The sequence below is a fragment of the Elgaria multicarinata genome, chromosome 3 (genome assembly GCF_023053635.1).
Source record: "Elgaria multicarinata webbii isolate HBS135686 ecotype San Diego chromosome 3, rElgMul1.1.pri, whole genome shotgun sequence".
In the NCBI taxonomy this organism is placed as follows: Eukaryota; Metazoa; Chordata; class Lepidosauria; order Squamata; family Anguidae; genus Elgaria; species Elgaria multicarinata.
Genome location: NC_086173.1, coordinates 106574074 through 106590541, shown reverse-complemented (window position 1 = coordinate 106590541; position 16468 = coordinate 106574074). Strand labels below are relative to the sequence as shown.

At 40.4% G+C, this 16468-nt stretch overlaps 1 protein-coding gene across 1 annotated transcript in view; it reads right to left on the bottom strand.

Annotated features, from left to right (window-relative positions):
• IPPK (inositol-pentakisphosphate 2-kinase) overlaps positions 1–7173 on the bottom strand; it is a 39995-nt gene extending 32822 nt beyond the window's left edge. Inside the window, exon 1 of the mRNA XM_063121189.1 lies at positions 6886–7173. Within this exon, the coding sequence (XP_062977259.1) occupies positions 6886–6966 (81 nt within the window). The 5' untranslated portion in view covers positions 6967–7173. The remainder of the gene's footprint in view (positions 1–6885) is intronic.
• Positions 7174–16468: the final 9295 nt, after the last annotated feature.

Genomic DNA, 16468 nt, shown 5'->3' with positions numbered 1-16468 from the left:
CAGACTGCTTTTATTGTAATTGAGGCTGGTTTTAACGTTAGTTATGGTTTATTGTGCTTTTATTCTTTCTTTTTTAATATCATGGTTTTTAGCCACCTTCAAATTTGAGAAAAGACAGGACAGATATTTTTAAATAAATAAAATGCTGAAAGCCTAACCCTTACTTGTTGGCAGGAAGCCCTGAAAAATATACATACATGTAACCTGTATTATTTTCCAAAACTTAGTCCAGATATACTTTTCCCCCCCAAAGTGGAACTAATGATCATGAATGTATTACAAATTCACTGACTGGAAAACATTTTCTTTCTATAAAGGCCAGTGGAAAGTCATCCGTGGCAACCACAATGGTGGGCAGAGCCATAAGGGGGCAGTCACTCCTTTTATCCCACTGCTGGCATCCATGTTTCCCTCCCTGTTTACCCCCTTGTTGCCAGGTGACTCTGCTTCCTGAATGAACCTGCTTGTCAATCAGTCCAAGTCAGAAAGAATTTTCAGCCTTGCTCTCCGACTGACTGAGCAGAGCTGTTTTCCATTTTACTGGTTGGCTGAAGTGCCACTTGTTGCAGGCAGATCTGTGAGGGAATCCAGCAAGCAAGTGACATAAAAGGAGAGTGAGAAAGCAACACCAGGCCAAGCAGTTTCTGCCCACCATGGCCTTGGGAGCCCTCTGTGGAAGGGGTAACCACCTGTCAGGATCCACGCTCCCCAACCTTTTCTCATAACCACTGGTTGAATGGGAGAACCTGGTACCACTGGCCAACGCCTTGGAGTGCATAAAATTTAGCCCTGGGCCCCATGTGGCCATTAGGTTGCAGGCTCCCCGCCATTGCTTTAGAGAGCAATGCAGCCTGTGTGTACATCTTTCCTTTTTCTTTTCTAGTTTTTCACTTGAAGAGGTGGTAAACACAACCTTCCATAACAACAACAAAAAACCCCTACAGCTTACAACTATTCTTGGAATCAATTCATAGCTGTTCTTAAAGTATTTTGAAGGCTGAGATTAGAAGTTTACCTGCCCCCTGTCTTTTATACTTCTAGTTTACCGCCTGTGTATATGCAATACTTCTTTGAAAGCTACAGGAAGCAAAGATTTCCTCACTTTGTTTGCATTATAGTTCCATGTGCCTAATAATGGCACTGAGTCTGCCAGATTAGAAGCCAAACCAAGAGTAAAAAAATAATAATCTAAGACTAAAAGATTAAAACTAAATGGCAATCTTCAGACATTTCAGAAGATTTAGGGTATTTAAACTATTTTTCTTAATGTTCACTATTTACGCTGAATAGTGCAAGATCAAAAGTATATAAACTACTTCAATAACCAAATTAAAATTAAATGAAAATGCAGTCTTATGGATTGTGCTCCCCTTAGAAAGAAGCATCCAATCTCGGAGGCTTCCACGTATCCAATGGTGCAGGGAGCAATGGAGATGATTATTCTCCTTTTAAACTTTTTTTCTGTATAGATGGGCCTTTGAGCCTTGAGTCCACCTAGAGAAGGCATGCTGCCGGACCTGGGCCAGGGTTGGAGAGGCCATAGGATTTCTCATATTCTGGCCCCTCTTCTCCCTTGCTTACTCACCCGAATGGCCCCTTTTCCCTCCCTCCAAAGCCACATTTGTGATCTCAGGAAGCAGCCAATGCAATTCTTTCCACAGCAGCTGCAAGGGGACGGGGAGGAGAACTCAAGAGTCCCCTCCTGAGGTCACAGCAGTGTCTATTATAGGATTAATCTTTAAATCTTGATGTTTCTTATAACTAAAAGAGAGGCTTTTCAAAAGCCATGTCTGAGGTCAAGTCTAGTTCAAAATTTTTACTGTGTTACTCATAACCCATATTTTATCTTAACTATCAAAGCTGTGAGTACTGTTGTCTTGTGTTTGAATTAACTGCCTTTTGTGCAGGCTAATTTGATGCTGGGAGTGCACGTCTCAATTGATACTACTTCCTACAACTAAACCATACAAACAATGATCTAGAAGTAGCTAATTAAATGTCAAATAGTAAGCAATCTATCTGACCAAAGCAGAGCAAATACTACATTGAGGATTCATTATATACCCAAACAATTGCAGTTACTAGTGTTTCAGTTTGTATTTATTGCAGCATTAATAGGAGAAAGTACACATATTATTACCAAAAGTTCTCTTCTTCTTTGAGGATCTAAAAGATTAACATGGTTCACACAACAGCAACAACAATATTGTTGGAAATGCAGCAGGAGCAAGTGTGTATGTTGGTTTCTGCGTACCCGCCCACTTTCACTGGGTTGTTCATCCCCCAACAACCTAGAGTTCTAGGTTTGGAAGTCACATAAAAAACCAAAGGACAAACGATGCCTAAGCTGTTTACTGTGTGGATGTGGGCAGGCACACAGGAACCAGTACACACACTCACCCCCGCTGCATTTCCAACAAACCATAGTTCAATTGCACATTGTTGGGAACATGCAAACCAGGTCATTGTTTTATCTCTCAGAAATTCTGTCAGAAAACCACAGCTATCATAGCTTTAATATGGTAATTAGAAAATATGTAATTCAATGTTGAATTGAGAGGAAGGTTTCATTATATGAGATCCATTTTAGACTGTTTTTTCTGTAGAGTTCCAAAAGGCAGATAGAACAGTTCCTCTAGTGAAAAACAACAGCTCCAGAAAATCATTATTCTAAACTGGAATAGAACAATGCCTCTGCAAGTCTCATTCTTTTGACAGGCAAGCATGTCAGGAAAGACAGATTTGTTGGTCAACACTGAGCTACTTGTGCTTTATCACAAGTTCACTAGCCAGAAATAAATACCAATTGTTCATTGTGCCTATATTAACCATGTTGTGGAAGTAACTGTGCTATAACATTTTTGTAAACAGTTACTGACGGAAGCTTCAAAGTAGTTTCTGTGAAAGTTAAGCAGGCAGCCTATCTAATGAACAATAGACAGTGACAAGGAATTAGCCGGTAGACCAGGCATAGCTGGGGTCAGGGGACTGTATGGCCCAGCTGCTATGCACCAATCAGCAACATTGTTGACTGCCTTCTTACTCCAAATGACATAATGTATGCAAGATTTTAGGACACACTGGTATCCAATTTAGCCTGAGTGACACAGGGACACACATATTGTGTTATGTCTGAAGATATGCTTGTCTAAGATGAAGTGCCATGCAGTGGTACCTTCTCAACCTTGTAGCCAAAATTTTGGATAACAAGAAATAAGAAAACAAACTGTATTTCTGTATCAGATGCTGTATTTCTGTATCAGATCTGGCATCATGGGCAGAGTTACAAGTAGCATACTGTAGTAATTAGCTTCAACTTTGAATCTCATATCCTAGTAATTATGCTGATGCTGGGAAAAGAGAGGAGTGCAAGTCTATGCTGAATATCAAGCACTGTCCTTAAACTAACTCCACAGATTATATATGGTGATGCTTGGATGATTACAGATAATTTTCAGCACAAGCAAGAAAAGCAGCAAAACCTGCTCTGAACTCTTCAGTGTGTGTTTTCAAGCTCTGCTATAAAGAGAAGAACAGGATCAGCAAGGGGCATTTAGGACATACCATGTGAAGGCACAGTTCTTCACACACTCCCCCCTTTTTTTCTACCCCCTCCAATGAAGATCAGTACCCCCACATTCCTTCAATAGCAGCAGATATGATGTCCCAGCTATTTGCTTAAACTATGGTTTGTAACTATGGTCCCCTTAAATATGATTTATAAGATGGTGTTCATTCAGACATCACAACAAACTATGGCCTGACTTTATAAACCATGCTATGGCATTATTTTGCATTATCTCCCTCCCTCACAACAGATGCCTAGCAAAACTTAAAAATAAATTGGGACAAGGTGACCAACTTGCTTTGTCAGTGAGTATAGCATTATAATTTCAACACACAGAAATGGAGAAGGAACACTTTTAAAAATAAAAGGTAGGTTCCATGGATCTTAACACCTTATACTGCTCTTCTCCTTAAAATGATATCTTTATAGAACCCCTGATGTAGATGTCTTCCCCCTCTCATGCAGGAAACCCCCTCCCTTTGTTTTGGAACTAACTATAGTTAACATTACATCTGCACCAAAGCTAACTCTAACCATAGCTAGCCCAAAACAGTTCGCAAACTTCCTTCATGGTTGCAAACTTTGATTTCTTGCCAACTATAAATGAAATGTCATTAAATGCAATGCTAATAATAATTAGCTCTAAAACCAAAACGAAGGGGAAATGCTTATGCAAGATGACATGCAATGTACCTAACTTTTTGAGATCTATTTCCTACACAAACAGTCTTTCTGATTCTTTAACAGGTATGTAAGTATACCTACTATTGAATCAGCAATAGCATCATTCAACTATCAGCAGCAGTAGAACATAATCATTGTATCAAATAATGAGAGATAATAAACCTAGAGACTCATTGCTTATGCTCTAAACATTTCCTAGTTCAACAGAGACCTGTGCATTCTATACAGAAGGTTCTCCTTAAATAAAGTGTCTTATCTTATTTGGAAAAAGAAGGGTGAAAGAGGATAGAGAGAATAAACTAAATCCAGTCAAGGGCCCCATCTTGGGGTACAATGTTAATGACGCTTCCCATCTTTTTTGCAGTGCCATAATAGGTTGTATAGTTGCTTCTGAAGGTTGCTAATGTTACCTTCATGTGTCAGAAAAAGCAAGTAACCTGAAACTTTTGAAAGACTACTTAATGTACTTTGCATAGTCTTGATACACTCACTGGGAAGCCAACAAATAAGGAGTTCAGAATGCATGTAATAGGATTGACACACACTTCTGTGACCATTCACAAATGATGACATATGCTATTTCATCCAACACAAGTACTTGTGTAAGAAAAACTTACATGTGAATTTTACTCAGAACTACTTGGGCATAAACATGCACAGGATCAGACTGTGTGTGCAACAGTTGACAGGAATAAGCCAATGTAGGAAAAGAGATGCCTAATGAGGCCAAACAGGCATACACACACCCTGGCCAGGATTCTAGGACTTAAGCTTTCCACAAAATCTGGTTTGTAAAATAAATGTGAATATGGAAAGCTACAGGGTTTCCTCTCTTTCACCAGAAATTGGGCAAAATGTCTAAAAACGCATGCAAACTATTAAGAGTATTGAAGGATGGAATGGTGAATATCTGTAGTTAAAATAATTCCTTGTAGAGAATCTCTGATGAGATACAATCTTAGCAGTTTGGGTGGACTTGGTGGTAGGTCATGTCCTAGAACCATGGGGTAAATACAGTGAAATACCATATTATTGACAATTCTCCCACCCTCCCTCCAAGACACTCTAGGTGGCATATATGCCATTTTATCCTCATAATCTTGTGAGATGTATTTATTTATTTGTACCCTACCTTTCTACCAAGAAAATGGCATTCAAGGCAGCTTGATATAAACTAGGCTGAGAGACAATGACAACCAATCATATACCAAGCTTTGTGGTTGAATGGGGGTTCAGATTCAGGTCTCCCTAGTATAAGTCCAGCACTCCACCTTCTACACTACATTAGATCTCATGGGAGGAGGATGGTACCAATAGATGAAGCAGCACCATGATGAAAAATCTCAAACTACGCAAATAGTCTCATTAGGATATACCTACCCAGGCAGCAGATCTATCATTTGATAAATAACAAAACTAAAAAAAAAAAAACCTTCCCTGTAGATACGTATAAGGAAGAAATTTAGCTCAAACAATCAGGGCTCTTGAATAAATATTGGAACACACCATTTTGGAATTTTTCGTCCTGTCATTATGCAGTGACACTTTTCCTTCTAGGACATTTTACCCCCCCTTCCTACTTATTTTGCCAAACGTGTCAAATATATCTGCTCTAAAACCATGACTCAGACTCTGTACAGTCAGCTTTAAAATGACTTGCTTTTAACACTCTTCCTTTTCCCACCCCCACTTCTTTTCAGCTTTTAAACAGTACATGGAAAGTCACCCAGCTTCAATTACCCTAACTCAGCCTTCCCCAACATGGTGCCCTCCAGACGTTTTGGATTACAACTCCCAACATCCCTGACCATTGGCTCTGCTGGCTGAGACTGAAATCAGTTGAAATCCAAAACATCTAAAGGGCACCAGATTGGGGAAGGCTGTCGTAACTTAATACACACAAATTTTAAAACACATTGTTATTAAGGGCTGTGTACTTTGATAAAATGATGACTCCAAGAACAAAACAGGCGTGGTACCCGTTTCGGTAGAGGCGTATGCTTTTAATCTGCATCATGCACACAGCGTGTGATTCTCTGTACATCAGAAGGGTTTCAAGGCTTCTTTTCTTTTCTGAAAAACGAAGGTCTAGTCTACCGACGGTTTATCAGTTTGTTCTCTCTACGGCTTACTTTTTCTTTTAGCTGCGATTTTGCATTTAAAACTTATCTTTCAACACCCAAGTTGCTGTTTTTTATGAAAAGTGGTATGTTTCTATAAAATAAATAAACAAATTATACGAGTTTTTAGACGTTGCCCGTGTTATTTGAGCGCTGCGACGGCGGCAAACGAAAAGGGCTGCTTGGACCACTTTGCCACCCAAGCCCAGGTGAAGGAGAGAGGGATGGCGCTCCGCGGGCCGCTTCCCCTCCCCTCCCCTCCCCGTCTTCCTGCTCTATCACCTCAGAGCCAAGAGGACGCGGCTGGGAGAGGGAAGACTTTCCTCAGCGTGGGTTGCCTGGAGTTCGGAAGGGAAAAGGGGAGAGGAGGAATTCCCCCTCCTCCCTCGCTCGCCTCTTCCAACTCAAGCCCACCGGCTCGAATTAGCTTTAACTCCGGGCTTGCGGAGGGGGGGGGGGAGGAAGAGAGCGGAAGAGCCGCGGCGCGCGAGGCTCCCGCCGCATCCCCGTTACCTGTCTGTGGGAGACGACGAGGCTTTTGTTGCCTTCCCCGTGGTATCGCCATTCATTCTCATCCATCTTCTCCGCTTCCATCCCAGAGCCAACGGCCCCTTCCTTCGGGTTTGCGGACTGTTCCTGCTCTCTTTCTCCTTCTTCTTCGCCTCAGCGACGGCCGCTGTTTCCACCGTCTTCCTGCGCGCGCAGAGCCCTCCCAGAAGCCCCAAAGGCAACGAGCGCAGCGTTTCTGGCTCTCGCACAGACGTTCAGGAGTCAACCACTTGGTAGTTTCCCGACACACACTACCCTTTCGCCCGGGTCGGGACAGGAAGTTCCACCTTCCGGCATGGGGCAAGCGGAGGCCACCAACCCAGGAAAATAATACATGACATCGGGGCGGGACTTCCTTAGTTAACCATCTTTAGTGTGGGCAAAGGCTTCAACCCGCCATTTTTTCTTTTGCCATGAGGGTTTGCCTATGCAGGCTTATAGCCAACGCCATCTTTATTCTTGGCAGGAAAGGGATGGGGAAGAAAGTGTTTCGCAACAGTGGATGTGCGAAAACCTCGCTGAGCATGCGCAAGAGGCACGGAGAAGCTGTTAGGCGAGCGCAATAAGGAAGAGGAAAAGCAAGCCGTGTTCGCTTACACGACGACATGAATGCCCCTTAATTAACTGTCATAAAGGTGACATGTTCTTATTCGTACCCTATGATCTAGATTCCTAAGATATTCCATCGGACCCTGAATAAGCTTAGCAGCGGTAGACATGAGTGTGCTATCCTGTACACACTTACTTAGGAGAAAGTCTCATTGAGTTTTGAATCGACATGCACAGGCTACACTGTAATACATTAACTTTATTGCAGTACGAAGTTCTGGAATACTGAGATAATACGGTGGACTGTACAGTTCAGACTGCAAGGACCATTTTTGTCTGTTCTGTGTAAAATTTCTTTTTAAACACTAGCACTTCTGGAGAAAGACTCTCTTCTAGGTGTTAATGAAGACTTTCAATAAGGTGTTTACTGTTTTAGACCTTTTTAATATTTGTTTTTATATTGTATGCAGTTTGAGAATCATGGAATCTCAAGTGGTATAGAAGCAGCTTAAATATTCTAGCCAACTCTGCGCTCTGCTAATTTTCTTTTTGCAGGGAGATTTTTTCCCATGAGAGAATATTCTAAAATATGATTTCTCCACCTGCAGTCTGAACTAGTACAGTCCATTTAAGGAAAGTCTAGTAGCAATAGCAGAACACCTACTTCACATGCAGAAGGTCTCAGCTTCAATCTCTGACATCTGGTAGAGCTAGGAAAGATTTCTTTCCTAAAATATCTGCTGCCAGTCAGTGTATGTAGAGAATATTGAGCTAGATGGACTAGTGGGCTGACCCCCTTCCTATGTTCCTATTCTGCCACCTCATTTCTTAGACCATAGATTCTTCAGCTGAATGTAAATGCCAAGAACTGGACCTGAGACTTCAAGCAAAGCATATGCTACATCACTGACTATTTTTGTTGTTCTTATAAGCATTTTTTTTACCCTGCTTTTCAGCCAAAAGGCTCCCAGAGTGGCTTACAGATCATTGAAATACAAGGCAGTTCCTGCCCTTGGGCTTATGCTCTTCAGTTACAGCCCTGTAACATAAATATACTGGATACAAGGTAAACAATGGAGGATGTAGTCTGTTGGGTATATGGATTAAAATCCAAACAAATGTGCTCAGAACACAAGCAGGAACTACAATTAAACTTTTGCCCTAGTTTGAAAACAAGTATGTTTGCAAATAAGTGTGTCTGAAAACAAATAGGTTTTTGGTTGTTTTTGAAATGTAAAAACCCACAACACCAAGTGCTGTGATCTTGTGATTTTAAAGAGTGAAAAAATGACGGAGGTAGCCATTTTTGTCATGTAAACCAAAAAATATAGATGATAGCAACATTGATAGATATACCCAAGATTATGGGGAAGGGTAAAGAAATCCACTCATTAGATATTGTTATTATTACTACTACAGTCGATCAAATAAATAATTTTCCTGTTGGCTATTGGAGAAATCTGTGGAGCTATTAAAAAAAAGTATACCATTAATGACTCGCTACAATTAATATCTGCTGCACTGTTCGTTTTTGTTCATTTAAGCAACATTTTAATTGGGCAAAGTATTTAGGAAACTGGTTCAAAGCCTACCGTGTGAAGAGAACCCTTCATATGCAATAATCAAAGCTTTTTCATTCAAACCCTTAATTGAAATTATTAGGCTATAATTAGGCTGTCAATGTTGAGATTTTTCTGCCAGATTCTTCAGCAGTATATTTTATCTACATAGTTATGCAGCTAAACCTGTTCAAGCATGGACCTTGGACTAAAATATTACTAAAGTTTTCCAGAAGGAAGTTTAAAGTGTTTTATACTGAGGTAACATGCAGTTTAATTATTGCCCTTTTCCTAATACTGCACATCAGTGTATTGCGTTGACTCATTTCCTGGAATAAAAAAGTATGTAGTGTTGAAACAGTTCAGAACAGTTCATATCTGATGTCATGCTTTTAAATCTGAAGCAGCCTGATTTGGTTATTGATTTGGTAAATTATCTTATGTGCAGTTCGCAAGCATATGAGACTACTGTGGGATATATTATGTCCTAAAATGTTTGTCAAATGAGAGTTTTATTTAAAGACTGACTGCTTTATTAAAAACCCACAGTTGGGCAATACTTTTATTCGGACCAAACAAAAATTTCAGAAAAGGTTGTGTAAGCTTTTGAGTTCTCCAGAATTCTTCATCATCCTAGATAGTACAAAGACCAGGATGGCAGGGAGGGAAAACAAAAAAGAACAAAGATAGATTAGGTAAGAAGTTGTGGACATGAAGTCTGAGGTTTAAGACCCAATCTCAAGATAGTGATTGTAGACTGATGGTGCAATCTATGCATGTTCAAACAGAAAAAAGTCCTATAACTCCCAGCATCCTACACCCAGCATTTTCTCTGTCTAAAAATGCATAGGATTGCGCCTTGAATGGATTGGTGACTGCTAGGTGCTATAGGTTTCAGGTTATAACTAGCAAATGCATTGGAATGGCTTCTATCCCGAAAGGTGGCAAGGAAATACATTAAATAAATAAATTGTGGGACAAAAAGCAACGGCTGATTTCTATTTCTTGAAATATAAAAGATGACTGTAACTCTGATTTGAGAGCAGAAGTAAAGAAAAACATCTTTATGTTAACAAAGCTGGAGATTAATTTTAGGTGGTGCAGTGGGTAAAGTCAATTGAAGCAAAACCAAGTCTATGCTGCAGACTTCATCGCCACAACAGCTGCCTAATCTTTGTAGCATTTTTGTCTCTCCCCTCTCCCCTGCGCTTTGTGCCATCTACCCTGATGAAGGGTTCTGCAAAACTCAAAAACTTGCACACCCTTTTGTAGCATTTTGGTTAGTTCTAAAAAAAAGTATTGTCCAACTGTGGCTTTTGGATCTCTTTTTCATGGACTACAACAACTATCTTTGGTTTTTATGTGTGTTTTATTAAAATTATTCATAAGAGGTTGTATTAAAAACAGTGGCTCTGTGAATGTGAATATGTCCAATGGGTTACTATCCTATACACACCTTTTCCTAGGAAGTCTAATTGAACTCAGTTGGTCTTATTTCTGAATATGTATAGAATTGCACTATCAGTCAAGAAGGATCATCCACCAACACAGCACACTTGCAGCGTTTATCACCATTTTAATAGGGGTTGAGTGGATTTACATTATGACTAAAAGAAAAAGAGAACTTTAATATAAACTATGGGCACGGTATCCAATACTGCCACTACCTTCCTGCTATATCTGTTGTACAAGCGGGACCTAATAGAACGCTGGCGGTTCAAAAAGCAACCCTAGAAACAAGCAGAAAGTTTTGTTTCTGAATTGGGACAGATTAGCGGAACTTCTGCAAGCTCCGCTGTCCTGCCCCATTATAGGAACTTGTGTTTCCACTCATTTTGGGTTGCTTTTTGAGCTACTAGCTCCCCGATGCATAAGCAATGGGTACTACTGGCATGCGGGCAGATTTGGATACTGTCCATTGTATACCTTATAAAAGTGAAATGATTGCATCACTAAATTATGTGATATCCGCCATACTCTGGGGCAGCCTTTCCCAACAATTACATGATATGAAGACATGAACAGCAATCTTATACATGTCTACTCATATAGGATTGCAGCCTTATAGCTTCATCCCACGTACCTGTTTCCCTCGAATTATCCCTACAGCGCTAAGCTGTCGGCATTGTTGTTGTTGCTACCGGGCAGCAAGATCCTTTGTATACCAGGAAGTGGGTTTAAGGGGGGAAATGTAAAAAAAAATCATAAAAAATCAATGGATGGCCCAATCCAATTCAAATTTGGTATGCTTAAAGCTCTCCTTAATATCTATTATTGATGTCTTTATCTTTAAAACTTACACAGATGTAAGCTTTTGTTTAATTTTTTTTCAAATCCTGCTCCTGCACCCCAGTGGCCACTTGGATGATACGCTCGAAAACTAGTATCAAAATACGGTGAGTCTTTTGCTTTTATACCACAATTAAAGCAGGATGCATGGGAGTACTTCACAGTAAAAGCAGATTATAAACTGGAAAACTTCGGAGTCCTTTGCATGCAATTCACAGTGATTGCACAGTATAACACTGGTATGATATAGCTCTTAAAGTCCCCAGAGCAGTCTTTCCCCAACCTGGTGCCCTCCAAATATTTTTGCATTTTGACTCTCATCAGCCCCAGGCAATGGACAGGAATGCTGGCAGTTGTCCAAAACATCTGAAGGGCACCAGGGTAGGGAATACTGTTCTAGGGACTTCAAGCTGACAATCCTATATGATTATTATTATTATTATTATTATTATTATTATTATTATTATTTATTTATATAGAGTAGGTATGTCTAGGATTGTGTTTCATGTCTTCATATTGTATAACACCTGGAACCATATGCTCCATGACCACAACAGTACCCCCTGCTTGGCATGAGAACTAACAAAATTGTGTGATGCTTTACAAGTTTACAAAGACGCGTAACTCTGAGTTGGTTGGATTCCAATATACCTTGATGAGGCAACTCATAAGGAAGTGGTTTGAATTTTACAGCCATAAGTTAGTTTGTTTATCGATTTATTTGAAGCATTTCTGTCAATCAAAAAGGTTCCTGGAGCGGTGTACATCATATAACCAGTAACACAAGGCAACCCCTGTCATGGCGCACAAGGAAAAGGGAACGGGAAAGGAAGGGTGCGGGGAGAATTAAGCCTTTCAGCAAGGGTGGCAAATGGACCTGTTCCAATTCTCATCCCCCTCATTACAGCCTGCTGGAAAGGCTGCTGGTGGTGACAGTTGTAGGAAAAGGAGACTTAAGGAAGGGGCAGGGGGAGGTTCTTCAGCAGCCCTGCTTCCCCCTCTCTTAAATTCATGATTTAAATATTACTAGTGATTTAAAAATTAAATCTGAGGAAACAGCATAAGCAAAAAAGCAGGTGGAATTTTAAAGAAAAATTAGCAAGAGAGGTGCAAGCCAGAAACATATGTATTTAATTGGTTTTTTAAAAATTGTTTAAAAGTAGCCTATGTATTTTTTTTACTTCCTTTTTTTTAGGAGAGGGGGCAAAATTTAATTCAGTGAATAGTGTTTGTGTCACAAACCAAATTTGGATGTTTGGGGCATCACATTAACAGGTATATGTTTCTATTTTTAAAAGAGCTGATTGTTTCCAATGCATGCTGGATGTTTGGGTTATATTTCAGAATGTTGTAATAAAACCTGCAGTCAACTGATGTAATGTGCCACTTTGCAATTCAGGCTGAAAAGGAACTCCAAAAGGTTAAGGAATTCACTGTTCAGATTGCATTGTAGTGAAGTGTCTTTAGATATGAGATTTCTTGAGTAATAAAGATCGAAGACACAGGAAATGGTTAATATGAATTAAAGGTGCAATCCTATGCATGTTTAGACAGAAAAAAGGCCTACAACTCCCAGCATTACCCAACCAGCTATACTGTCTAAACATGCATAAGTTTTCAGCCTAAAGGCACAATCGTATACATGTTTACAGCTGGCTGGGGAATTGCAAGTAAAGGTTCATAGCCTCATCCCACGTACCTGTTTCCCTTGAATTCTCCCCATCACGTTAAGCGGGTCGTTGTTGTTCCTAAGATCCTTTGCTTACCAGGAAAAGGATTTAAGGGGGGGAAATGTAAAAAAATCATAGAAAATCAACTGAATCAAATTTGGTATGCTGAAACCTCTCCTTAATATCTATTACTGTGCTGATTTTGATGTCTTTATCTTTCAAACTTACTCAAATGTAAGCATTTGTTTAATTTGAAGTTTAAAAATCATCCTTCTGCACCCCCAGTGGCCGCTCGGAGAAGGACAAGTAAGTATGTTAAAATTAGCCTTGGGATTGTGGGGGAGTAAGAAGAGTCGTTCCTTCCTATTTTCGCGGCTTCTTTTAGGGAAGCAGCGGATTCACAGCAGGGCAGATCGGAGTGCTTCACAGTAAAAGCACATTATAAGGTAGAAAACTTCAGAGTCCTTCGTATACAATTTGCAGTGATTGCACAGCATAGCACTGGTGTGATGAAGCTTTCAGTGGGAGCTCTGATTATTATTATTATTTATTTATTTATTTATTTATATAGCATCATCAATGTACATGGTGCTGTACAGATTACACAGTAAATAGCAAGACCCTGCCGCATAGGCTTATAATCTAATAAAGTTGTAGTAAACAGTAAGGAGGGAAAGAGAATGCAAACAGGCACAGGGAAGTGTAAACAGGCATCGGGTAGGGTGAAGCTAACAGTATAGAGTCAGAACAAACTCAATATTTAAAAGCTATAGGGAAAAGAAAAGTTTTTAGCTGAGTTTTAAAAGCTGTGATTGAGTTGGTAGTTCTCAAGTGTTCTGGAAGAGCATTCCAGGCGTAAGGGGCAGCAGAAGAAAAAGGACGAAGCCGAGTAAGGGAAGTGGAGGTCCTTGGGCAGGCGAGAAGCATGGCATCAGAGGAGCGGAGAGCACGAGCGGGGCAATAGTGTGAGATGAGAGAGGAGAGATAGGCAGGAGCTAGACCGTGAAAAGCTTTGAAGGTCAGCAGGAGAAGTTTATATTGGATTCTGGAGTGAATTGGAAGCCAATGAAGAGATTTCAGAAGTGGAGTGACATGGTCAGAGCGGCGGGCCAAGAAGATGATCTTAGACGCAGAGTGATGGACAGAGACCAGCGGACTGATGTGAGACGAGGGAAGGCCAGAGAGAAGAAGGTTGCAGTAGTCCAACCGAGAGATAACCAGTGCGTGAACGAGAGTCTTGGCAGAAGAGACAGACAAAAATGGTTGAATTCTGGCAATATTATACAGGAAGAAACGACAGGATTTAGCTACTGCCTCGATATGAGGAATAAAGGAGAGCGAAGAATCAAATATAAAGCCAAGACTACGAGCTTCCTTGACCGGAGTAAGCATGACATCGTTGACAGTAAGAGAGAATGAGAGGTGAGGAGAAGGTTTAGGAGGAAAAACAAGCAGTTCAGTTTTTGCCATATTAAGTTTCAAATGACGATGAAGCAGCCAGGCTGAGATATCTGAAAGACATGCCGAGATACGATCGTGGACATCAGGAGAAAGTTCCGGAGATGAGAGATATAATTGTGTATCATCAGCATACGGGTGATATTGGAGGCCATGAGATTGAATAAGCTTATCCAAGGGCAGCATGTATAAAGAAAACAGCAACGGGCCAAGCACCGAGCCTTGCGGAACTCCTACTGAAAGGGGAAAAGAGGAGGACGAGCTGCCGTTAGCCGACACGCTGAAAGAGCGACCCTCTAGATAGGAGGCGAACCAGTTATAGACAGAGCCACAGAGTCCAAGGTCGTGGAGGGAATCTAAGAGAAGATCGTGATCAAACGTGTCAAAGGCCGCAGTTAGATCAAGGAGAATAAGAACGGAATAATGGCCCTTAGACTTGGCAGTGAGAAGATCATTGGTGATCTTGGTAAGGGCTGTTTCAGTGGACTACAAAGGACGGAATCCAGATTGAATCCAGATTAGGTAACCAAAACAGAGATGCAGGGTAAATCTGCTGCGGAGTGTTTTCCCTAAAAGGCAGCAAAATAAAGAAACAAGAACACACACATCTGTTCTAACTATGTATTTACTTGCTTTTGCATAAGAGCAACAAACCTGACAGAAGCCCTTCCTCTTATTACTAGAAATACATTACACATACTCTGCTATCTCTTGTACTGGCAGGGCAGAGATCTGGAGTCTGTATGAATTACACACATCACATGTGCTCTCCTAATTTAATCTGCTTTTGACAATATGTAAAATGGTGGTCTAGCAGTTGACGGGGCATGGCAGAAGAACAGAGATACGGTAGTCCTAAATCTTACACACTGTTGCTCTGAATGAGAATGACTCTTAAAAAGAAAGAACGATACTTGAACTTTGGGGTTTGAGCAAGATGCACAGTAAGTTTTGTATACCTTTGGCATTAAATTAGACAGTCTGTTCTAAATCCTTTTATCTGTGTGGTTTCTGTAGTGAAGGCTAACAGTCACATCACAATATTACTTGCAGAGGTATATACCCTAAGTTGCACAAAGGAGAGTAAACATTAAGTACATTCCCAGGGTCAATAATCCAATCCAAGGACCTTAGCTTCCTTAGGTATTATTACTTGTAAGCCTTAAGATAGTTAAAGAATCCTCTCTGATAAACAGGAATCTTCCGTACAGATAACCAGTAATTGGGGAACAAGATATTATTGAGTCTCCAATCTACGTGTTTGAAAGAATTTCATGAGCACTTAACTACAACAATAAAGTACCTCAGGCAAATTCAAAGTTTGCAACACATAGCACAAGTCTACAAAATGCATTGTTCAGTTCCCAGAGGCACTGTAGAATATGGCTATGGAGTTTTTCTGATCAATTTGATAATTGCAATGTCCTTGTCCTTGAAATAAAGGATGATAAAATGCTTAGCAACAGTGATATGTTACTTTACCTTGTTGGTTTCTTAGGTTCTTTATGTGGAAAGAATTAGAACATTGACATATAAAAAGACGTTAAGAATATAAGAGTCATGTTGGATCAGACCAAGGTCCATCTAATCCAGCATTCTGTCCACACAATAGCCAACGAGCTGCCTGTGGGAAATACACAAGCAAGATATGAATACTATGGCATCTCCCCCTACACGTGTTCCCCAGCAACTAGTGTACAGAAACATACTGCAGCTGATACTGGAGGTAACATGTAGCTATCATGTCTAGTAGCAATTGATAGCTTTATCCTCTTTGAATTTCTCCAATCTCCTTTTAAAGTGATCCAAATCAGTGGCCATCACTACATCTTGCGGTTGTGAATTCCATAGTTCAGCTATGTGCTGTGTGATGAAGTACTTTTATCTATCCTAAAACTCTCACAAATCAATTTCATGGGATGACTCCAGCTTCTAGTATTATGAGAATGCCTCCCTATCCACTTTTTCCACACCATGCTTAATTTTGTGTATCTCTCTCATGTCTCCTCTGAATCACCTTTT